The sequence below is a fragment of the Artemia franciscana genome, chromosome 7 (assembly GCF_032884065.1).
Source record: "Artemia franciscana chromosome 7, ASM3288406v1, whole genome shotgun sequence".
Lineage (NCBI taxonomy): Eukaryota > Metazoa > Arthropoda > Branchiopoda > Anostraca > Artemiidae > Artemia > Artemia franciscana.
Window position 1 is genome coordinate 55,531,331 of NC_088869.1, and position 25,642 is coordinate 55,556,972.

General features: G+C 35.0%; 1 protein-coding gene across 2 annotated transcripts in view; it reads right to left on the reverse strand.

Moving 5' to 3' along the window:
• Window positions 1-25,642, reverse strand: part of LOC136029482 (UDP-N-acetylglucosamine--dolichyl-phosphate N-acetylglucosaminephosphotransferase-like) — a 55,601-nt gene that overhangs the window by 18,421 nt on the left and 11,538 nt on the right. For both annotated transcript variants that reach the window (XM_065707911.1, XM_065707910.1), the window contains exons 3-5: window positions 19,808-19,925; window positions 15,009-15,222; window positions 11,936-12,167 (exon numbers count right to left, since the gene is read on the reverse strand). In XM_065707911.1, the coding sequence (XP_065563983.1) occupies window positions 11,936-12,167; window positions 15,009-15,222; window positions 19,808-19,925 (564 nt within the window). The remainder of the gene's footprint in view (window positions 1-11,935; window positions 12,168-15,008; window positions 15,223-19,807; window positions 19,926-25,642) is intronic.

Consider the following 25,642-nt stretch of genomic DNA (forward strand, 5'->3'; position numbering starts at 1 on the left):
ACACAAACCACAAACAAATAAATATGTTTTTAGTAGCATAACCTCAGCTATAGCCTTACCTCAATCCCAATTCAACTACCTCTTATTATCATATCCACTGAGACAAATGACCTTAGTCTGTCTTGACCTCTGCAAGTGAATTACGAAAATTTAGTGTTTGGATTCTGTGACTTAGAAAAGTAGCATTTAAATTTGGACAAACAGTAAGCATGTATGTCGCAGCTCACTCTCTGAGTTTGTCATTACCTTTTTTATCCGGGTTGCAGCGGTAGCTAGCAATCTAGTAAGAGACAATCAGCCCCATAGTAAAAACTAAAAAACCCATAACTCCTAAAAAAAGAGTCAGATCAAAAACAAGAAGCACAGTATTAGAACTATCTTGTCTAAAACAATATATAGAAACTTTACCGTCTCTTGGCTTGAACAGCAAGGAAATTATATTGGCTTGAAAATCAAGAAAAGTGGTTGCAACCATGATATTCTGCATGTACGGCATCTTTTTTCATTACATTTTTTTCTCCTCAGCCAGTTAGGCACTGGAAAATATAGAGAGTTGCATAATCGCTCATTTTGAATGAAATTTCTACATCCAGTGTCTTTTGTAATTAAAAACAAAATAATTTTTAAAATATAATTAATTTTCAAGAAAAAACTGCATTTCTGTGAACAATTTTGATGAATGACGTTATAATCGGATAGGTTATAACCATACATGACGTAATAAGTGAATGCAACATTTATACACACTTATCTTTCGACAGGATAATAACATAAAACATATACAATTACAACAATCAATTTTTTTACAGTAAGCTACCTTTTTCCACAACACTGTAGTAACAAGTGTTGTTTTTAACATAGTAGAAAGCATGTAGATATAGGTATGTAAAATGCAGTAATTCTTTTAGGGGTTTAAACAAAACATTTGATTTTTGAATTGATCATAATAAAGAACGAACTCTAGCCCATAGTAGCTTAAATACTTTATACAAATTTCCAGGTTTGAACGGTAGCTAGCAATCTAGTAAGAGACGATCAAATCCCAGACTAAGAAATACAGTAGCCCATGGCTCCTAAAAATAGAGTCAAATCAAAACACAGAGTGTACTATCAGAATCGCCTTGTCCAAATCCTTATGTAGCAAACTTACGGCTTCTTGGCATGAAGAATATGAAATGTTGTTTGAACTACGATATTTTGTATCGAGGGCATCTTTTTTTCCTCCGTAGATTACGGGGCACTTGAACATCATTGTCAGAGCGCTGTTTAAAGGCTCATTTCGAATTATAGTGAAGAATAAACTCAAGTCCAAAGGAACTGAACCCGGTGGTTCGTTAATATAATCTTCATTATCTAGCTAGGTATGCTTACCACTGGAAAGTCGGAAATTTATGAAACATAAGTTGCATATAAGGCATGATAATAAATCCGTTAAAACACTAAAAAAAATTATATAAGGAATTGGTCTGGTTAATTATAAAGGGATATTATATAAGTTTCACCGGTATCATATTTGTATAGATGGCTGAAACATAGTAAGGAACAAACCATGGCACTTACTGGACTTGGTTTGATACCTCATTCTCTGAAGATCATCTCTTACTATTCCAAATAAGAAAAGGCCACGGGCTTTATCCAGGCTGTTACATAATTACATATAAGATCGAAATATTTTAAAGTAATTTCACAATAAAAAACGAACTAAATTATAACAATCCAGGTTGCAGCAGAAGGTGGCAACCAATTAAGAGACGACCATGCCTCATACTATGAAATACAATAGCCAATCTATATATATAAAAATAAGCTGTCTGTCTGTGTGTCTGTCTGTCAGGTGACGTCATGTTTCTGTGTCGAATGACGTCATGAAGTTAGTTGTCGTCATTTTTGCTATGACGGTGACGTCATTTACGGTATTTAAGACATTTGTTCACGGAAAAATGTTTAATTGTAAAATGACTGAAGAACCTACAATGGCAACAGCCGAGGAAGCTGCTCAAAGAGTTTATGCCAAAAAACTTGCTGCTGATAGAGAAAGTAAGAAAAGAAAGCGTTCCGAGGAATCACAAGAACAGCAAGAAAACAGGCTTGCAGCTGATAGAGAAAGTAAGAAAAGAAAGCGTGCCGGGGAATCACAAGAACAGCAAGAAAACAGGCTTGCGGCTAAAGAACGCAAAACCGCGCAGTTAGATGAAAATCCACCTGGACAGCGAGAGTCAAAACATATCAAAACTGAAAATGATAGCGATGATGATTGGGTTTGGGATTTTGACTTGGATAAGGTCATCAATGCCTACCAGATTTAAGTTAAAAAAACAAAGGTTCGTCGATATGTACTTCATAGTGACGCTGAAAAATAAAGAAGAAAAAGAAAACTGAAAAAAGAAAAAAGGTAAAAAACTAAAAAGAAAAAACACTCAAAGAGAAATTACAGACCGGGACACAAATGACGACCGAGACAGAGGGAATATAAGTGACGACCGGGAACCTCAAAGAGAAATTACAGACTGGGACACCCGGACACAAATCACGACCGGTACACAGGGAATATAAATGACGACCGGGACATAGGGACACAACTACAACGGGGACGCCGGGGGCACAGGCGGGATATATAAATGACGACCGGGACACAGGGATTGTTCGAATAGAAATTACAGACCGGGACACCGGGACACAAATGACGACCGGGACACCGGGACACAGGGAATATAAATGACGACCGGGACACTCAAAGAGAAATTACAAACTGGGACACCGGGACACAAATGACGACCGGGACACAGGGAATATAAATGACGACCGGGACACAGGGACACATCATTAGAATAATGAGGTATATCTCTGAATACGGATTGTTTTTCCCATGGACAATTATATGTTGCATGTTCAAGAGTCAGTAAACCTGACAATCTATTTATATGCACAGACAATGGGACAGCGAAAAATGTTGTATATTCGCATGTTTTACGTAGTTAAAAACATATATTTATATCTACCTCTATTCACGGGTGGGACACAGGGACACAACTACAATGGCGCGTAACTAATATGGCGCGTAACGACTTACGCGAGCGGGGGGGCTTGGGGGGCGCGAAGCGCAACACCAACTAGGTGTTGGGGTGGCGCGAAGCGCCACCCCAACAGCTAGTAACTAATAAAAGTAGAGTCAGATCGAAACACAAAGAATAATATTAGAATCGCCATGTCCAAAACCCCTATGTTGGAAACTTACAGCTCCATGGCTTGAATAACGAGGAAAATCCATAGGCTTGAAAAACAAGATAAGTTGCTTTAAGTACGATTGAACATCGATTTGAATCGATGGCATTTATTTCTTTTTTCTCCTAAAATAGCTGGGCACTAGAACCTCACAGAGAGATGTTTAATGGCTCATTTGAAAGAAAATTGTCACATCTATTGAGTTTCACAATGAAAAAAATATTTAAAAAGAATATTTTTACACGGCATTATACCCCAGAGAAGTAACTTAGCAAAAGATACGTGTCTTGTCTTGACTTTTCAAACAGTTCGTGGTAACGAACTGTAGTAAGGAGCGTTCCGGCTCAATAGTAACCGAAACTCTAAAAATGGAAAAAATTTTGATAGTTACATCAAAAGAATCACATCTTTAAGCTGATTCTAAATATTTAAGTTTCATCAAGTTTAGTTTTACCCATCAAAAGTTATGAGCCTGAGAAAATTTGCTTTCTTTTAGAAAATAGGGGGAAACACCCCCTAAAAGTCAAAGAATCTTAACGAAAATCACACTATGAGATTCAGCGTATCAGAGAACCCTACTCTCTACAAAAATGTGGAAAACTACAAAAATAAAATTTCTACAAAGAGAAGTTTCAAGCTCCTATCTACAAAAATGTGGAATTTTGTATTTTTTGCAGGAAGATAGATCACGGGTGCGTGTTTATTTTTATTTGTTTGTTCTTCTTTTCCCCAGGGATGATCGTGTCGAACCAGTGGTCCTAGAATGTCGCGAGAGGGCTCATTCTAACGAAAATTAAAAGTTTGCCCTTTTCAAGTGACCAAACAAAATTGGATGGCACCTAGGCCCCCTCCCACTCTCATTTTTTCCCCAAAGTTACTGAATCAAAATTTTGAGATAGCCATTTTGTTCAGCATGGTCGAAAAACCTAATAATTATGCCTATGCAAGTCACAAACTTTGACCATTCTTTACATAAAGTAATGGTTATTGGGACGTGTACAAACGATTTCAGGGGGGACTTTTTCACGTTAAAGAGGGATCGATGAAGGGGGTTACATGGGAGGATTGTTCTATGGAGGAATTCATCATGAGGGAAGAAAATTTCCCTGAAGGGTCGCAGGATTTTCTACCATTATTTAAAAGAACAATGAGAAAATAAATAAATAAAAAGTTTTTTGTGGTGGAGGTAAGGAGCAGCATTAGAACCTAAAACGAAAAGAAATTGTTACGTATATAAAGGGACTCCTCCACAATACCTCACTCTTTACGCTAAAGTATTTTTCGTAATTTCAACTATTTATTCTGCGGCGTTTGTGATTCAGGGGTCAAACTTAAAGAATTGGGACCAAGTTGAATCTTAAGTGTGAAGAGCGAGGTATTGACGAGGGGGAGATCTCTTTCATATACGTAATAAAAATATACAATTCGTAAGTTACGTATATCTATTACTAATAAAAACAATCGTAAAAAAATTTAAAAGTTCTAGCTGCCTTTTTAAGTAGCCAAAAATTGGAGTGCAACTAGGCCTCCTCCCCCACTTTTTTTTCAAAATCGGCCGGTCAAAACTATGAAAAAGCCATTTAGCCAAAAAAATAAAATTGATGTGCTAATTTCGTTTTAATTATTCATGTGCGGTGAGCAAAAATCAAAACATGCATTAGTTCAAAAACGTTCAGAAATTAAATGAAAAAAACACGTTTTTTAACTGCAAGTAAGGAGCGACCTTAAGACTTAAAACGAAGAGAAATTATTCCGCTTATGAAAGGGGTTGTCCCCTCCTCAACGCCTCGCTCTTTACACTAAAGTTTTTTATTTTAAAAAAAAATAGAAAAGTTGTGAGAAAGAGTCGGGGTGGGAGGATGTGGTTCTCTTGTACCGCTGAACGCGCTAATTTTATACAGGCGAAATGTCCGTGTTGATCGTTTCTTTCCCATTTTCTCTTACTGGTCATAGACATGTTGTTTTTTTGTTTTTTACTAGATTTATTTCTTTGTTTCGAACATTTAGGAAGGATAAACTGTTGCAGATAAACTGAGAACATAGTATCCATAGTAAATTTGGTGAAGGAACGGAGTTGGGTGAAAACGTTCGAAAATGTTGGGCTAGCGTTTTTGAAAATGCTGAATCAACAATGAATTTGTCCGTTTAGATCAAACAATGGTTAAGGTATATTTCAAAATTTTGTCAAAACTTTTGTATATTTTTAGTGATAGACTGACAACCTCGTAGTAACCATGCAGAAGAAAAGAGCTCGGGAAGAATGGCTAAGAAATACTGCGTAATGGTTTCTACAAATGTTGATTCAAACATTTTTTCGTTTGAATCAAGGAACATTCCCGAATACGTCCCGTAATCTTTTTTGGAAAATGTGTGAAACTTTTCCTCGCCACTGAGCAACATTTTTTGACAAATAAAACAATAATAGCATCAATAAAATAAGGCCAACAAAATAAAACAATTATACGGTCTAGAAAAGACCTTAAATGTCTTTAGTTAAGACAACTCCGATCAATTTGTTTATTTATATCGTGTATTGTCCCATGTGTTAGGTTTGACAAGTTAGGATATGTAGTTAAGCCCTCCTTTTCTCATTTATGGCTTCCTCCCCTTTATATGGATCATTTTGATGGGCTTCGTCCTAAGGAGCACAGGAAAGGCAACTGGAGACCACGGAATCAAATGGGGAGGAAAAAAGCTCCTGGACTTAAATTATGCTGATGATTTAAGCATATTAGATAAAAGTGTGAGCAAAATGAAGGAATTTTTAGAGGTTTTGCGAGTTCAGGGTGCTAAAATAGGCTTGAAAATTAATGTTAAGAATACTAAGTCACTAAGGCTAGGGATAAGTGAAAATGAACAGGTGACATTAGGTAACGAAAAGATTGATCAGGTTGGGAGCTTCAGTTACCTTGGTAGCATTATTAGTAAAGATGGTGGGAGCAGTGAAGATGTTAAAAGTAGAATAGCTAAGGCTCAGGGTGTTTTTTCACAGTTAAAAAAAGTTTGGAAGAATATAAAGATAAGTCTGCAAACCAAGATTAGAATATTGGAAGCTACAGTGATGACAGTGGTCAAATATGGCTCTGAAGCATGGGCGCTCCGAAAAGCAGATGCAAATTTACTAGATGTTTTCCAGAGAAATTGCCTACGGATTGTTCGGGGTACCCGGCTGACTGACCGTATTTCAAACAGTAGGTTGTATGAAAAATGTGGTTCAATCCCGCTTTCTAGGGCTATAATGAAAGAAAGGTTGAGATGGCTAGGCCACATTCTACGGATGAAGGATGACAGATTACCGAAGATTGTTCTTTTTGGCCAACCGTCTGGGGCTACACGGAAAGCAGGTCGTCCTTGTCTGGGTTGAGAGGATGTCATAAATAAAGATTTAAAGGAAATGGGAACTTCCTGGGAGGGTGTAAAGAGGGAGGCTTTAAATAGAATAGGTTGGAGGAGGAGCGTACGTGGCTGTGTTGGCCTCAGGCGGCTTGGTGCTGCAGTGAGTTAGTAGTAGTAGTAGTAGTTGGGACGACCAATTGAAACAGAAAACAACAATTTTTTACTTTTAAAATTTGGTGTCTTAATAGTTCAACCATAATGATTTTTAAGAATGACTCATTTCTCACTCCAGCGAATTTCTTTCTATGGTAAAATTATATCAGATTAGGAGGATTCCGGTTCTGATTACCAGTTTATGCTTTATCTTTGTCTGTACTCTTGTAAAAATTCGATTTAATTAGGTAAAAGAGCAACAAACATTTTTTTTTTATCATTTTGAAACTTACATTCGTTAACTTAACAGTGAAACTTAGTCAGTTCATTCAATGTTCTCAGCCGAATAGCATTGTTTTCGTTCGAGCCCGTTGAAATATAAGTGGATTATACACCTGTTGGGACGTAATAAACTAATTGCTATTACAAAGGATAAAAAGAATTAAGAGCCTCTCAGTTCATTCAATGCTCACAGCCAAATAGCATCGTTTTCGTGAGAGCCCGTTGAAATATAAGTGAATAATACACCTGTTGTAACGTAATAAACCAATTGCTATTAATGGGATTGTCTCCTCGGCTGGTGTTTGCTAATTTTCCTAACAACTTCAATGGGGAAAACTAAGAAAAGACATATGGATTTAGAATCCACTCGTGAATCCACTGATAGTATGGCGATGCATGAATCAATTCAAAGCCACGCAACGAATATTCAACAGATATTGTCAACTGACAAGCATTCAAGCAGAAGTAAAATGACTGAGAAGTGAAATGTCAGAAATCAGAGGTGAGATAAGTAATCTATCATCCAGGACTAAAAGTTCCAAAAAAGTTCATGATGATGTAATCAATAAGCTACACAAGGAAGCTAAGGACCTCCAGCTATCAGCGAACCAGTCCAATGATAAGCCCAGCCTTGGACGCTTCAAAAATAAAGTACTGAGCTTAGAAAATGCTGACCGACGAAGTAATATCATAGCCTGGAACCTAGTGTTCGTCGAAAGAAGAGGGCGTGAAAAAAACTGGTGAACTATTGCGGAAATTACATATTCAACGTGAATTCCTGGTCATTGAATTAAATGAAAAATTCACTAAAATCCGACTCCACAACTTTAAGGATAAGTTTCCGATTCTGCAAGCAAACAAACTACTTCGCGATCGAGCTTTTAGGGGAAAAGCCTGCTTGGATAATTGTCCTATATTCTCTAAAGTATATTTATCCGATGATTTGAGCAAGTCTGTCCGAGATATCTGCTCATACCTTTTGAAGAAGAAAAGTGAACTTAAACAGAATAGATTTCAGGCTTGGATTCCTCCAGTAGTCCTACCTATGCTATATCGATGAATTTGGAGAGAAGAAAAAGATAGATTGGATCCGAGTCAAACCAAATTGACTTTTTTCTTTGTGTGGTAAATTGACGACACTTAGCTGAGAAGTAAATATTTTCTTTGTGCTATATATATTTTTTTTCCCGATATGGTGTGATTTAACATTACATGGGCTCGTTGCTGAGTGATATGATATCTTCCGCGAGAATAAGCCTATTTAGTGTGAGTTATAGTGCTTTTAGTTTTCTGTGGGGGGGGGGGCATGGGGGTACTACTTGGCGTAAGGTCAATATACGATAATGGTTAGTCAAGTTCATATGATCCCTGCATCTAGACTGGATGATCTTGAAAGAAATTCAGCCATTTTTAGTAATGTATTCCAGGCGACCCTAGCCCATGATAATAATGAAATTTTAAACCCTTTTTAGTCCCCAACAAATAAATAGTCTTTTTCATAAAAACAAATAAATATTCTTTTTCATTAAATACTTCATAAAAACCTAAATATGAGGATAATATTTTTTTTTTTTTTGGAACTGTCGTGGATGGAGGAGCGGGCATTCTTGGACTTTGTGAAACATTTTTAGATGAAACTTCGGCAAATAAAATCAAGATTAGCGATTTCCAATTTTTTCACGTAAGCAGAACTCGAAAAAAAGCAAGGTGGTTTAGCAATACTAGTTAAAAATTATATCCAGGCACGGATGAAAGAAGAATTTCTATATCTGAATACTGAGATGTTTTTGAAATGTGTATTGTTGAATGTGTTTTACCAAAAACTGAAAAACTTTTAATTGCTATAATTTATCGTCCTCCCTCATCCAGCATGGCAGACTTTATTGACAAATTTGAAAATATATTAAGTGTGATATAAAATCTTTGAATATCATTTTTTAGCCTTGGGGACTTCAATATTGACTTAATGGGATGTCTCCCATCAACCCAGCAAGGAATTGACCCACACGTCCTTCAATTTTTAGAATGTAACCTTTCTCATGGTATGAACCCAGTATGTTTTATTCCGACACGAATAACAAATAGTTTTTTTTTCTTCTCTCTCTGATCAATAACATTTTTGTACCTTATCCACGTGACGCTACATTCGCGGTTATGGAACATAGATCTGATCATTGTATTTTAAAGTTTGATTTCAAAGCGCAAAAGATAGTCAATAAAGAAAATCCCATGAAGAGGAGAAATTTCTCACAAGTAAATATGAATGAACTAAAATCTAATCTTAGCGATGTAAATTGGATTGAAGTTACTAATGAGAATGACGCAAATAAATCCTTAGATGCACTTTATCGAGTTTTGAATGAAAAACTGGGTCTTCATTGCTGATTTAAAACTGCATACCAGAAAAGAACCTCACCCAAACAACCTTGGTTAAGTTTATCATTTTTAAAATCTATCAAGGAAAAACTCGACTGTATAACATAAAAATGAAATATCCCTCAACTCATAATGTACAGCAATTCAAAAATTATGAAAATTTGCTGGTTAAAAATCTTAGAACAAATTTATTATGAAAATTAACTTTAAAAATCTGATTTACTTCCGACTACATGGAAATTAACCAAGGAAAAATTTGGAAACAATACTAAGATACCACACCCAGAAGTGATCATAAATGAAAATAATGTTGGTTTGAAGGGGAAGGATGTTGTTGCAGATTGTTTTTGTAATTATTTTTCTCATATTAGTGCTATTGAACTGGAATTCATTCAATAGCCATTTTATTCATACAAAGTATATCTCCCGCCATCTGAAAGTTCTAGTATGTTCCTGGCCCCTGTTACTTTCGGTGAATTCCAGAAAGTAATTACGCATCTAAAGGGTGGTAATTCCCTAGGTCTAGATGGGCTTCCCATAAACATTCTGAAAGAACCTGTTTGTGTAACTCATGTCCCGTTGCTTCAAATTTTAAACGCATCGATATCATTAGGGATCATTTCAGAAGTATGGAAATCTGCACGAGTTATTCCAATTCATAAGAGAGGTGATAGGACAAATACAGGCAACTATCCCCCACTAGCTATTTTTTCCCCAATATAAGGTTCAGGCAAAAATTATTCGAAAAAGAATTGTTTCGTACTTTGATGAAAAGGAATTTATTTACTAGAAATCAGTTTGGATTCAGGTGGGGTCATTCAACTGAACAAGCTATTGCTGCGCTAATTTTAGAGATTAATGATTCACTAAATAATGATAATCATGTGTCTACTCTTTTCTATGATATAAAGAAGGCATTTGATACGCTAAACCATGAAATTTTAATGAAGAAAATAAATAGCAGGGGTATTAGAGGTAAAGGCTAAGATCTAATCAAATCTTACGTGCAATGTTAAAAAATTCAGGAAGAATAAATGGGTACCTGTCAAGCCATATTGTTATTGACGATATTGGAGTCCCCCATGGACCAGTATTGGGGCCATTACTATTTTTGATTTATATAAATGACCTTCCGAGGTGTTTACCCCAAGGTAGTAGCTTAGCAGTAATTTTTGCAGATGATACGGCGGTGACAGTAAATGTTAAAATCCCATCTTTGTTGGTTGAGAAAATGGTGACAGCAATGAAATATGTGAATAAATGGTTTGCATTTAACTACCTAGCTCCGAACTTTTCAAAAACTAAATTCATGATTTTCGGGCGGTCAGAGAGGGCGGTAAATAAAATTACCGTAGAAGAGTTAATTTTAAATCAAAGTAGGATAAAAAGAGTAAATTCATTTCGTTACATTAGGATTATTCTCGATGAGCTTTTATCTTTCCATAAACATTCTGATTATTTGAGATTGAAACTTGCCCATAACTTAGGTTGTCTTCATAGGTTCTTTTCCGTCCTTAAAATTTTATACCATTCTCTAATTGAATCATATCTAAAATATTGGCCCGTAATTTATCTCAACACATTTATGGTCCATCTGCAACCTCTTCAGATAATCCAAAATAAGGCAATTTGAATTCTGGGTACTTCTGTTCATCGCCCATTGAGGCTTAAAAATCTCTCGGAAACCCAAACTTTATATATTTTTATCAATATACTTAATCTCAACCAACGTGCACACAGCAATGTGGTATTATGATATCCAATCCTCAACAAATTATTTCCATGATCTGGGTATAACTGAGACTCCCATTTCTCCTGCCCACCACGTCCGCTCAAAGAAGTATCGCCTCCCCCCAATTAAAACAAAAAGAGCTAGATTCTCAATCAGATACCAGATTCCTCATGTTGTAAATAAACTGAATTTAGTAGCAATGTCCCAAGTTTTAAGAGCCGATTTTCTTTGACAAAACATATGTCAAAAATCGTTCTTTGTCTGAATGTTGGGATTGATATATAATAGATATTAGTATTAATTTTTTTGTGGTGTTCTCGCGCTGGGGTGGTCTCTATTTTCTTTTTTGTCGTTTCGGCATTTCCTTATCATTGTTTATGGCCGACACATCGAGCCCTGCTCCCCGTCATCCAGTATAGAAAATTATTTATCATGTCATTTGTCAATAAAAGATCTTGTCTCTTGTCTTATCTGGTCTTGTTGGAGTGTCTCAAAAAACTGAATGCATAAGAAACAAAATTATTTAAAAAAAAAAGTAACAATGTAGTTTAATTTATCATCAAGAAGCTCTCTTCATACTGTTAAATTGCTGTGTGGCTAATGACTTAAACTACCCCAAGGGCATAGCTAGGACAATCCTTTAAGGGTAGAAGAACCCCTCCCCCCCCCATCCTGCCTTCATAATAGGGATAAAATTTTTTTTAACAAATATAGATTTTCATATTCCCCCCTGCAAACAGGTTGTCCCCCACCAAAACAAACTCCTGGCTCCTCCCTCAAAAATTTTTCAGGCCTAGTTAGATCGTTAGAACCCGTCCATCAAAAACTACTCACCAGTTAAGTTTCAAAAGTCCAAGGCTAGTGGCAATATAAGGCAGCATAAAATAGAGGGAGAAACGGTGGTATCGTGACAATTCACCAGACAGTTCCACTGCATTGAATATGCATATCGAACAAGCAATTATGACGCTTTGACCCACTTCAAGGCCATTTACTCCGGCGTAGATATTAATAGCATTTGTACAGAATACTGCGAGCATCCCCATATACACATAATAAAAAATACCTGAAAATAAAGAAAGGCACTTACTATTTAAGCATTAAACCACATACCCATATCCATGAATGTTAGGAGAGCTTAAAAATTAGGATTTTTGAATATTGAAAGTCCGGTTGCCACCGGACAATATTGCTGGAAGACAAATGTCAAGGTGACATCAAAGTTCTTTTGTTTCTTCTTTGTTTTCTAACGTCAACTCTGGTATAGTTTGTAGGAAATTTAAGTTACAAGAGCTACAAAAAGTAATACAGTGGAACTAAATGTATAATCTATGCAAAATAATACTCATTCTAAACAGAAAAAAACAGTAAAAATCAACTCATTTCTTCAGCCAGGTTTGGATGTTGCTTTCCCAACTTAAAACTAAATGCCTAGAATGTACACTAAACATTGGAGGCGATGATTCAGTTTTTAAGTTCCTTCATTCAGTTTCACACTTTCTTTATTCAGTTTCTCACTTTCTTAATTTAGTTTCTCAGTTTTCTAATTCAGTCTCTCAGTTTCTTAATTCAGTTCCTCAGTTTCTTTATTCATTTTTTCTCTTTCTTATCATAGTCTCTTAGTTTCTCAATTCATTTACTTAGTCTCTTAATTTAGTTTTCCATTTTCTTAATTTAGTTTCTTATTTTTTTTATTAAGTCTCTCGATTTCTTAATTCAGTTTCTCAGCTTAAAACCGAGTTCCTCGACTGCACACAGAAATTAGAGGCGACACTTAAAAAAGAACATTAGTCATTCCATAGCATATAACAAGAATATAATGTATATGGATAAAATCTTACCAAGGCAATCAAGGAAACAAAGCAAACCAAACATTCTTACCAAGGCTGACAAACAAACCCTCGGAGGAACTTGAGCATAACTACAGAATATAATAATGATGACAACAAGAATAAAATACACATGGATAAAATGTTACCTAGGTCTCAGTTGGGACCAACAAATCCTCTGAGGAACTTGGGAATAACTACAGAATATAATACTTACGACAACAAGAATATAATACATATGGATAAAATCTTACCTAGGTCTATAACACGATTTTATCCATATATATTATATTCTTGTCGTCGTAAGTATTATATTCTGTATTTATGCCCAAGTTTCTCAGAGGATCTGTTGGTCCCAACTTTGACCTTGGTAAGATTTTATCCATATGTATTATATTCTTGTTGTTATAAGTATTATATTCTTTATTTATGTCCACGTTCCTCAGAGGGCCTGTTGGTCCAACTTCGAGTAGGATTATAATGCATAAGAATAAAATCTTACATAGGTCGAAGTTGGCACCAACAAACCTTCTGAGGAACTTGGGCATAACTACAGAATAGAATACTTATGACAACAAGAATATAATACATATGGATAAAATCTTACCTAGGTCTTACTCGAAGTTGGGACCAACAAACCCTCTGAGGAACGTGGACATAGCTAAAGAATATAATACTTATCACAACAAGAATATAATATATATGGATAAAATCTTACCAAGGTCGAAGTTGGGACCAACAAACCCTCTGAGGAACCTGGGCATAACTACAGGATATGATACTTATGACAACAAGAATACCTAGGTCGAAGTTGGGACCAACAAACCCTCTGAGATTCTTGGGTATAAAAACAGAATATAACACTTATGACTACAAGAATATACTACAGAGGAGCTCCCTCTGAGGAGCTTGGGCATAACTATAGAATATAACACATGTGACAACAAGAATATAATATATAAGGATAAAATCTTACCTAGGTCGAAGTTGGAACCAACAAACCCTCTGAGGAACGTGGACATAACTAAAGAATATAATACTTATGACAACAAGAATATAATATATATGGATAAAATCTTACCAAGGTCGAAGTTGGGACCAACAAACCCTCTGAGGAACCTGGGCATAACTACAGGATATGATACTTATGACAACAAGAATACCTAGGTCGAAGTTGGGACCAACAAACCCTCTAAGAAACTTGGGTATAACAACAGAATATAACACTTATGACTACAAGAATATAGTACAGAGGAGCTCCCTCTGAGGAGCTTGGGCATAACTATAGAATATAACACATGCGACAACAAGAATATAATATATAAGGATAAAATCTTACCTAGGTCGAAGTTGGCACCAACAAACCTTCTGAGGAACTTGGGCATAACTACAGAATAGAATACTTATGACAACAAGAATATAATACATATGGATAAAATCTTACTAGGTCTTACTCGAAGTTGGGACCAACAAACCCTCTGAGGAACGTGGACATAACTAAAGAATATAATACTTATGACAACAAGAATATAATACATATGGATAAAATCATACCAAGGTCGAAGTTGGGACCAACAAACCCTCTGAGGAACGTGGACATAACTAAAGAATATAATACTTATGACAACAAGAATATAATACATATGGATAAAATCATACCAAGGTCGAAGTTGGGACCAACAAACCCTCTGAGGAACGTGGACATAACTAAAGAATATAATACATATGACTACAAGAATATAGTACAGATTGATAAAATCTTACCTAGGTCTAGGTTGGAACCAGCGAACCCTCTGAGGAACTTGGGCATTACTACAGAATATATTACTTATGACAACAAGAATATAATGCATTTGGATAAAATTTACCTAGGTCTAAGTTGGTACCAACAAACCTTCTGAGGAACTTGGGCAGAACAACAGAATATAATACTTATGACGACAAGAATATAATACATATGGATAAAATCTTAGCTAGGTCTAAGTTGGGACCAACAAACCCTCTGAGGAACTTGGGCATAACTACAGAATATAAGACTTATTACAACAAGAACATAATACAGATAGATAAAATCTTACCTAAGTCTAAGTTAGGACCAACAAACCCTCTCAGGAACTTGGGCATAACTACTGTTGTAAGACCAATATGTATATAATAAATTATCAACAAAGGCAATGCAGAAAGGGGTGGGAAGATCAGCTTATATCGCCATTTCAAATTTAAAACGTCATCAGCGAAACCTAAAGAGTGCATCCATGAGATGGAAACGAGAGCGGCTAAAAACTCTTCAAGCTGAAATAAAAGATAAAAAATAAAATAAATTCAATTTTCTGGTAAATACTATCAGATGCTTGTGATTTTTCAAAGGAATAAATGAAACTGAATATAGTCAGATCTTTGAAATTTCAACAAGACTCATAGAGGAATCAAAAACACTATATCCAAAGGGAACAGAGTAATACAGAATTTAACGGATCAGTTCAAAACAAGGTTAAATTAATTTCAATGTAGAGAAATATACTAAGTTTTTCGAAATTTATTCTTTTTATTTCTTTTCTTCCTCTAAAACTAGAGTTGTTTCAAGGAAAGGAATTTTTTGTTCAATTTTAACTTTTTACATCAAAAGTAATACCCCTAAAAAAGGAGGAATTTGAATAAAACAAACGGAAAATTTTGGAGTCCGGTAAATCCGCCAAGGCAAGTGGTCAAGACACATGTTTGGATATGTGTAAATTTAAATTAAGTAAAATTTATTCATTCTTTCAGGCAGTGGAATCTCTTCAAGAAAGAAAAATCATTCACCGATTTGACAGTAGTCTATTTTCATTATAAGCCTTAAAAAGAGGAATTAAACAAAAAATATAAAAGAAAAATGTTGGGAAAATTCTATGATTCTGGAAACTTCGTGAAGACTGGGATCAAAATATGGCTGTACATAATATAAAACTTAGTTCAATCTATTAGAACTTATTCATCCTTTCAAACAGTGGAATCACTTCAACACAGTCCATTTCGGCCCTAGTCCATTTTGACCATGAGCCCTAAAAAAGGTGAATTAAACAAGAATATCGGGAAATTTAGGCAATATCTGAAGATTTGGGAAAATCCGTCAGCGCCCAGGCTTAAAAAAATATTCCTACATCCAAGTTCGTGTACTATCGTACGAAATAAGAGAAAAAAAAATCAGTCTATTATGGCAAGAATCATTTAGGCTGAAAACTCTTCTTTCTTTGAAACTTTTCATTTGATATTGTTGAAATACAAATTTACGGACTCGGCCATTGGTTAAGTTGAAAATTTATTTCAAGTTGCTAAAATTCATTAAAAATTTCGAACAGTCGAGTCACCACTATTATTAATAAATATTATGATATATTTCAAATATCACTAGCATTTTTGTTATCGGATTTGACTTTAATACATGACATGATGATGATGAACCAATACAAATGAAATATTAAAAAATAGGGAACTCAAACAAAACTTATAGGGAAATTTTAGGAGCATAAACATTTTTTAAAGAATCCCTCCCCTACATACGTGCATGCATACCGTTATATGAAAGTAAGCGAAATAAAAATAAAGCATCTACTATGGAAGACTCATTTAAGCTGAAAAGAATTCTATCTTTGAAACTATTGTTCCGATATTGCTGAAGTACAAAACTTATGGACTGGACCACTGTTTAAATTCAAAATTTATTTCAATCTGATCAAGTTCGCTTATTAAATCCAAGGGGCGTCCGGGAGAGCCAAGCACGAAATAATTGCCCGGCTCGTAAAAAACGTAACAAAAATGATTATAAACAAATTTTTGATAAGTTTTTTAAACAAAAATTTGGTACCCCCTCCGGAACAAAAATGTTTTGTTAGCGTCTCTTTTTTTTCAAATAAAATCCTTTTATTCAAAAAAGTACGTTCATGGACATTGCCAAATTACGGTTCACATCAATGAATACAATCAGTCTATAAAGCAAACACATAAAAGAAAGAAAGCTATAAACATACAATTTGATAAAGGGTAGCTTTGTACACGTACACAAAACCCGAAACAAACGCTCTTTCATACCACTTTCTATTAGTGATAGCTTAAATTATTCGAGAAAGAAAATAATGCTAGAAAAAAGTGCCAGCAATTGGACCAACATTGATTCATTCAGGCAAAGATGAGACTAAGAGAGGCAAAGAAAATGAAAGCAGGAACCTTAAAAGTATGCTAAACTCGTCAATTGACAATCATTTGAAATATTTTTGTTAAACAATATCATATAACTTTCCAGACAAAAAAAAAATAGTATTCTTTAAAAAAGGCCTACAAAAATATACCAATGCTGTTCTGAACAAAGTATAGATCAAGAGAAGAAAAGATTACTGTTGTAATGTGAAAGATTACTGTTTACATGAAGATTCTTATTCGATTATATTCCTCTATAAGTACAAAATATTTTTCTGAAAAAGAGATGTTTTGCTTAAATTTCTGTTAGCTCCGGGACTTGTCCCGCAATAACCATTGGATGTGATTTCAGGATAAAATAAAGATATCCCGGTGTTTATGGGTATCTAGACATTTTTTTTTTTTTTGTTTTTAACTAAAATCCATACTTAAGTTCTGCCTTCTTTGCTCTAGCTAAAATTGTAACGTAAAACAAATAATACTGGCAAGGTCATCTTTGTTCTTCCTTTCCGACACCATTTTTTCATTGATCTGGACTTGAAAATTTTATATAAAAAAATGTCGTATATAAATATGTGTTGGCGGAGAAATTACAGCTAAAGTTTGTATCGTTTCGTTGTAGAATCACAAGTATTATCTTTTTGACGTACAACGGTTTCTAATTAGGTACTGATATTTACGAAAAAGAAGTTTTGCCTACCACCGTAAAAGTTAATAGCTAATTGTTAATAGCTATCACCGTAATTAAAAATTGAGATTCCACCAAGAATACTCATTGAAGCTGAAAACCATTCTCACTTCTAAACTGTTGTTGTTGTTATAAATTTTGTTGACGTACAAAATTTTGGACCATTACCAAAATTTGAAATTTATATCAAACTCATTAATTCTTTCAACGGGCAAAGCATAATAAATCAAAAAGAAAAAAACATAGATAAACGCTAAGAGCATGGAAATTTCCCGAACGGATCACTCCAACCCCCCGCCACCTTAATATGTGCCTATATACCCTCACATGAGAATTAGGAAGATAAAAAATACAGTCTACTATGGAAAATTCATTTGGACTTAAATTCTCTCTTTGAAACTATTGTTTTTTTTAACACTGATGTACAACATTTACGAACTGGGTCATTGTCTGAATTTAAAACTTATTTCGATATAATCAAATTAATTAATTCCCTCAAACTGTGAAATCGTGTAAATAAAGAAAATTCGGTAGCAGATGCGAATTCAGTAGGATAAGTTTTGATCATGAACCATTAAAAAAAATAATAAATAAATAAATATATAGATTGTGAAATCTTAGAAGCATGGACATTTCACCCATGTCCAGACTCCAAAGATCCCTCTTGCATACGTGTCTATACACCACTATATTATACGTATATTACGCGTCGCAAAAACCCAGTTCTGTTGTGAGGTTTTTTTTAACTGTTCTGTTGTGATGCCTATTATATAATAGATAATACTAGTAAAATCATCATTGTACCTCCGTTTCAACATTATTTTTTTTACCACCATAGGCTTGATACCTTCTTCAAAAAAACTTTCTTGCTCGGTGCATATAGAACATACATTGATTGATGATACATTGAACATATAGAACATACATTGATTGAACATACATTGCATTGATGAAAAATCATGTCTGAAAATGTAAGTTCATATATTTTCATGGTAGATTCACTGGTGTCATTTTTGTCATGTTTTATGTTTTGGACACGTTCAGCGGATATATGTGGAAAAAACTTTTGCTTGCCACAGTCAGTTTAAATACCATTAAAGTCGGCATCTATTAAGTGGGGTGCAGCTTTGTCCCTTGTATGAAACTGACAATAACAGTAACTGAAAAATAACGGGTAATTTTGGGAGACAATGCAGACAGTCAGAAAAGTAGTTTTTTGGTCATTTTTTTCCTCATCACGCAAAATACAGGGAATGTATAAAGAAAATCCTGAGAATCTGAAAATTTCAAAGGGGCCGCTAGATGCTTGTCTGGATGACAAAAGGAAATTCTACATACAAATTTAAAATTTACTTCAATATATTAAGACATTTTTCATTCTTACAAATAGTAAATCTTGTGCGTAAAAAGAGAATTCACGAGCCGCTTTGAACTTAGTATATTTTGACCATAAGCCCTAAAAGAAGGCGAATAAAATTGAAATCATAATGGGAACACCTTCAGAATATCATTGCCCGAATGTTGAGTTCAAAACATACTATCTATACACGTGAAAGCATAGGCTACATTTAAACCCAAACATTAATAGGGAGAAGTGTGCCCTTGGTTCCCCAGATTTGCTGTCTTCCCTCCCTCATCCCTGGATTGTTTAAATACCGCTTTTGGGGGTGTCTTCATTTAAAATTTTTGTTGACATTTTCATTGAAAAATAACAAAATCGCCCCCTCTAGGCTCTGCACAATATATGCGGCAACATAATGAACTGCTTAACGACTCAGGATAAATAGGAAATTTTAGAGTTTCATTATACAATTTCGAAATGTTTTACACTAAAATTTTCAACTGCTTAATAATAGAATTCCGGACATTAATTAGAAATAAACGGCACTTCTTAGCATCGTAGTTTTAATACCTTTACTTAAAGTGATTTAACAATTTTTGTTCTTTTATCATTTGTTTCCAAACAAAAAAAGGAAGAGCTCAGAAATCAAATATATTAAAAAGGCAAAGTCTTACCTCTCTTTCGGACAGAGGAACCTTGTCGATAAAAACTCCATTTAGAAAAATGAGCATCAAAAAAGTGATAAGTGACACTAAATACACAAATCCTGATATGAAACCGCCTGCTTCCGGACTGAAAGAAGAGAAACACTGAATAATTCTAATTATAGACAGAATTTAGAGTAGAAAAATAAAATACAAAACAGAAGAAGCCCAAAAATAAGGCAAAAAATTGGAGCAAAGAAAAAAAGATTGAGGATAATCACAACAAGTAAAAAAAAAAGAAAAAAGAAAGAATAGTATGCAAATCTTTCAGTGGAGAATTTCGCTCAACCATCTTCGGTGTGAAATTAGGAAATGAAAAATAAAATACAGATAGGTCCAGAGGACAAGATAAAAAATACAAACCTTAAAAAAAAGCACCAAAATAAAAGGGACCCTTTCCAATTAACATCAAACGGCAACTGACCGAAAATTCAGACATTGAAGGACAAATCAAACATAGGAATTCATTTTATGTAAGGCTGTTTTGAATGCCAATCACTTACCAGGTACTGTGTTACCAATCATCGTATTAGGTTGCGATACATGATTTTGTGCAAAAATATATGAAGCATTGGAATCAATAAGTTTATTATAAATGGGGCTTTTGTGAAGGATGGGATATTTGGGCATTAAAATACTTTTTTAGGCGTCCGTTCCCCCCTCTGCCTACAAAGTGAGCCACTACCCCTCCTTCATAATAGCTGCTGCGCACTTACACACCTCTGTATATTGTTTTAAAAAATATGAAAAAAACATCAAAAGCAGAAATAAATGCAGAAAAAAAACAGAAATAAATAAGTAACTTTTTTGTGAATACACTTAGTGATTTCCACTGCCTTCCTCAAAATCTGCATTAGGCCTTTAGCAAAGGCAATAATGGAGGTGTTATCAAACAAAATGAAGTGGTGTAGGTTATCGTAATCGTGTCAAGCCGAGGTGGAATCAAAGCTATCAGGCCTTTGGCCAAGCTTTACGGCTTTTTTTATTGACGATTTGTGTTCCAATAGCCTCTCTCTTAATTGTTGGTAAATCCTCGTAACAAAGAAATAACTGCAAGAACAGGGGATTTTAAAAACGCCATAAAACAGAATTATTTAACACACTTACATTTAGGACTTCCCGCGCCGGTTGGCGCGTAAGGCGGCACCGATGCCTCTCCACAATAACCTCTTCTGCGTTTTCGACCAAAGATCATCAAGGGATGTGGTTGAGAGCGTTGCTTCTTTTTCAAGACATCGTCCAAGTGTAGTTTTCTGTCATCCGTGCCGTCGAACTCCGGGAGGAGTCCAAGTCAAAATTTCATTAGGCAGGCGATTGATGGCCATTCTAACCATTGTGTCCCCAATATCACTGCCGACTGCTTATGATTTTGTCAATAACAAGCGGCTGTTTAGTCTTCTCTCTAATGACTGAATGGGCAATTTTGTCCGTCCAGCCGATTCCGACAATTCGTCAAAGACAATTATTTTCAAAACTTTGGATTCTTTTCTCTAGCTGCTTTTTCAGCGCCCAGCTTTCAGAAACATACATCAGCAGTAACAGAACATTACTATTGAAGAGCCTCCATTTCATCTTTAAAGAGAAACTGGTACTTCTCCACACGTTACTTAACTTGTCAAAGGAGCCTCCTGTGTACGTGATAGTGTGGCCATTTCACGATCGGGGCTCCTATAGGTGCTCAATAGACTCCCAAGATATCTAAATTTCTCAACCTCTTCCATGTCATTTTCTTTAATTATCAGCGGCTCAGCAGGTAGTTTATTCACATTATTGCGCATAATTTTCGTCTTCTGTGTGCACTTTGCCAAACCTGTTCGTTCACCTACCTTCGAGAGCTCATTTATGTTGTATTGAAGCTCCTCTCTTAAGTGGGAAAGGAGTGCTATTTTGTCTGCGAAATCTACGTCAAATAAAATACGACTCTCGTTGAAGTTGCGCAGCCACAGAACAAAAGTCAATGAGTATCGTCAACAGTATTGGGGACAAAATATACCCCCTGTCAAACGTCTGAGTTGACTTTGAACTCACTCAGTCATGTCCCCATTGTCAGTCCAAACAGTACACATTTGTTCATCAATTTTATCAGGGAAATCACAGTAGCGCAGTATTTTCCATAACGAAACTCCATGGGCTGAGTCAAAAGCCTTCGCGAAATCGATTAAAGCCATTATGATTTCAGTCTGCCATTCATTAGAATTTTCAATAAGAGTCTAAGACTGAACATCAAGTCAGAACATGGCCTACTTGGTCGGAAGCCATGCTGTTCATCTCTGAGTATGGTGTCAACTTTTGTCTGAAGGTCATTCAAGAGTACTTGCTAAAGCACTTTGCTTCCTGCAGACTGCAGGGTGATGCCTCACCAATTGTTGCAATCAACCGTTCTGCCCTTCTTAAATAGTTTGACTATAACCCCTTTCTTCCAATCTGTGGGAATATCCTCAGTGCCCCATATCTGCATTAACACTTGGTTTTTGCGGCTCAGCTAGAACTCCAGCACCATATTTCAATAGTTCAGGATGTATACCGTCAATGCCAGATACTTTTCCATTCTTTAGTTCATATAGCACTAAAATTTAGCACAAGTAAGAAAAATATAATAGGGAGAACCTGGTGATGCAAAGAAAGAAAATTTGCTGATCTTTGACAAGAAGCAGGAAGAGTTTAGACAGCTTATGTCCACTTTTAGTATGATTCCTAAGCAAACTAACTGCAATCAAAGTCAGGATATCAGTGTTGGGGCCCTTGGCCCTATTTATCAGATGTATTTCCTTTTTGTAAACTTGATTTTATTTCTATTTAATTTCAGTACTTCAACCCTGAGCCTAGCTAGTATTAAATATCCTTTCGCCCTCTTAATATTCTCTCTTGATTGACTGATTACGACAAGTCTGGAAAGAGTACGATAATTAGCTGGCTTCTAAAAATGCAGGCGACCAATGAATGATACAGGTACAAATTTGGCGCGCAAAATCCAAAAATAAACATTGTAGTTCGATTTGAAGAGGTCATTCATTGCCCCTGGTCAGAGCTACGTGAGCCTTATGCACAGAGGCGAGTCACAAAGCGTTTTGTTTCGTTATTCTGAGTTGATTTTTAGTTAGTTCGGATTGTGATTCTGGTATGAAAATAAATACGCTTTTAGTCTATTTCTACTTTTGACTTCTTTTCAACTAGGTAGCCTGGAGAGTAAAATCTTTTGCTGTAGGAAAAGGGTCCTATATTATGCAAGATAGCTTTCTTAAAGGGGTGTAAGACAATTAGAGGAAGAATTTGGGCTTGATACTGTGGGCCCATAGCGTGGCACATACATACCACAGAAAGTAGACTTGTAGTATCCCTTCTGGCTATAGCTGTGGAAAAACCACAATACGAATATTAGTGCGGGAAGAACTCATAGAATTCGTGGCGCGTCAGAGTTGATCGTGGCACCAAAGGCCGTATTACTTACACTGGTTAACATCGTTGGTGCCAGAAAGTTTACACTAGAGGCTTCAGGACTGACCGGGGCAGCCTACTAGATTACGAATTGGTGGCAGAATAGTGCACAAGAGACCATGGCCCATCTTGACCGCGATACCATACCCTAGTACCTACAGTAGTGGCACTGGTGGCGCTGTGTCACGTATCAAGGCGGCACCAGGTAATTACACTGGTGGTGCTAGGAACAAACAAGCAGTGTTTGTAATACTTATGGATTTCTTTAATGTAATTTATATAAAAAAAGGCGACTCAGTTATTTCCAAAGTTGCAAGTTTCTCTTACTTGAAAAGTAAGTCAACTAAGAACACTTTTATAGTTTAAAAGTGTGGAGACTAACATTAGTTTTGATGTGTGTTTTCAGAAGTTTTCTTTTCGTGTTATGTTTTAATCAGTTTATTTGTACGTGTAATATGTTTATATATATATATATATATATATATATATATATATATATATATATATATATATATATATATATATATATATATATATATATATATATATATGCGTGTGTGTGTGTGTGTGTATGTATAAATAGGACTATACATAACGAGTATGTTATTAATCTTTGAAGCTTGATCTTTGAAGAATTGTTCTTTGATGCTTGGTCTCTATATATGATTAATTGTGAACTACTCCGTAATTAAATCTGAAACTAAAAATGAAAAGAAACAAAAAAGTTTTCTTTTAGTGTTACGTTTTACTCAGCTTATTTGTACGTGTAATATATATATATATATATATATATATATATATATATATATATATATATATACTAGCTGTTGGGGTGGCGCTTCGCGCCACCCCAACACCTAGTTGGTGGGGGCGCTTCGCGCCCCCCCCCCCCCCAAGCCCCCCCGCGCGCGTAAGTCGTTACGCGCCATAATAGTTACGCGCCATTGTAGTTGTGTCCCTATGTCCCACCTGTGAATATAGATAGATATATATATATATATATATATATATATATATATATGGTTTTAACTACGTAAAACTTGCGAATATACAACATTCTTTGCTGTCCCATTGTCTTTGCATATAAATAGATTGTCAGGTTTACCGACTCTTGAACATGCAACATATAATGGTCCATGGGAAAACAATCTGTATTCAGATCTATACCTCATGATTCTAATGATTGCCCTTGAGCTTTGTTGATGGTGATTGCTAATCGACCATTCCCTGTCCCAGTGTCCCGGTCGTCATTTACATCCCCCTGTTTCCCCCGGTGTCCCCGTTGTAGTTGTGTCCCTGTGTCCCGGTCGTCATTTATATTCCCTGTGTCCCGGTCGTCATTTGTATCCCGGTGTCCCGGTCTGTATATACATTCGTTTTTTAGTTTTGTTTTTCTCCTTTATTTTTTTCCTTTTTTTTTCTTTTTTAGCTTATTTAGATTTTTAGATTTTTTAGTTTTTTTATTAGTTTTTAGTTTTTTTTTCTTTTTAGTTTTTTTGTCCCGGTCGTCATTTATATCCCCCTGTTTCCCCCGGTGTCCCCGTTGTAGTTGTGTCCCTGTGTCCCGGTCGTCATTTATATTCCCTGTGTCCCGGTCGTCATTTGTATCCCGGTGTACCGGTCTGTATATACATTCGTTTTTTAGTTTTGTTTTTCTCCTTTATTTTTTTCCTTTTTTTTCTTTTTTAGTTTATTTAGATTTTTAGATTTTTTATTTTTTTTATTAGTTTTTAGTTTTTTTTTCTTTTTAGTTTTTTTGTAGTTTTTACCTTCTTTTTAGTTTTGTTAATTTTTTTTTTTACTTATGTCCTGGTCGTCATTTATACTCCCTGTGTCCCGGTGCTTTGTTGATTGCTAATCGAACATTCCTTTTGTCCTGGTCGCTTTCTCTTTGAGTGTCGTCATTTATTTTTTTCTTTTTTAGTTCTTTTAGTTTTTACCTTTTTTAGTTTTTTTTAGTTTTTTAGATGAAAATTTTTTTTAGTTTTTTCCTTTTTTTCTTTTTAGTTTTTACCTTTATGTTAGCTTATTTTTCAGTTTTTTCCTTTTTTTTATTTTTTTTTATTTTTTATTTTTTTTAGTTTTTTACCTTTTTTAGTTTTTTTTAGTTTTTTTAGTTTTTTTAGTTTTTTAGCTTTTTTACTTTTTTTATTAGTTTTTAGTTTTTTTATTGGTTTTTACCTTTATTTTAGCTTATTTTTCAGTTTTTTCCTTTTTTTAGTTTTTTTTAGTTTTTAGTTTTTTTAGTTTTTTACCTTTTTTTAGTTTTTTTAGTTTTTTTAAATTTTTTAGCTTTTTTATTTTTTTTATTAGTTTTTAGTTTTTTTGTAGTTTTTGCCTTTTTTTTAGTTTTTTTAGTTTTTTAGCTTT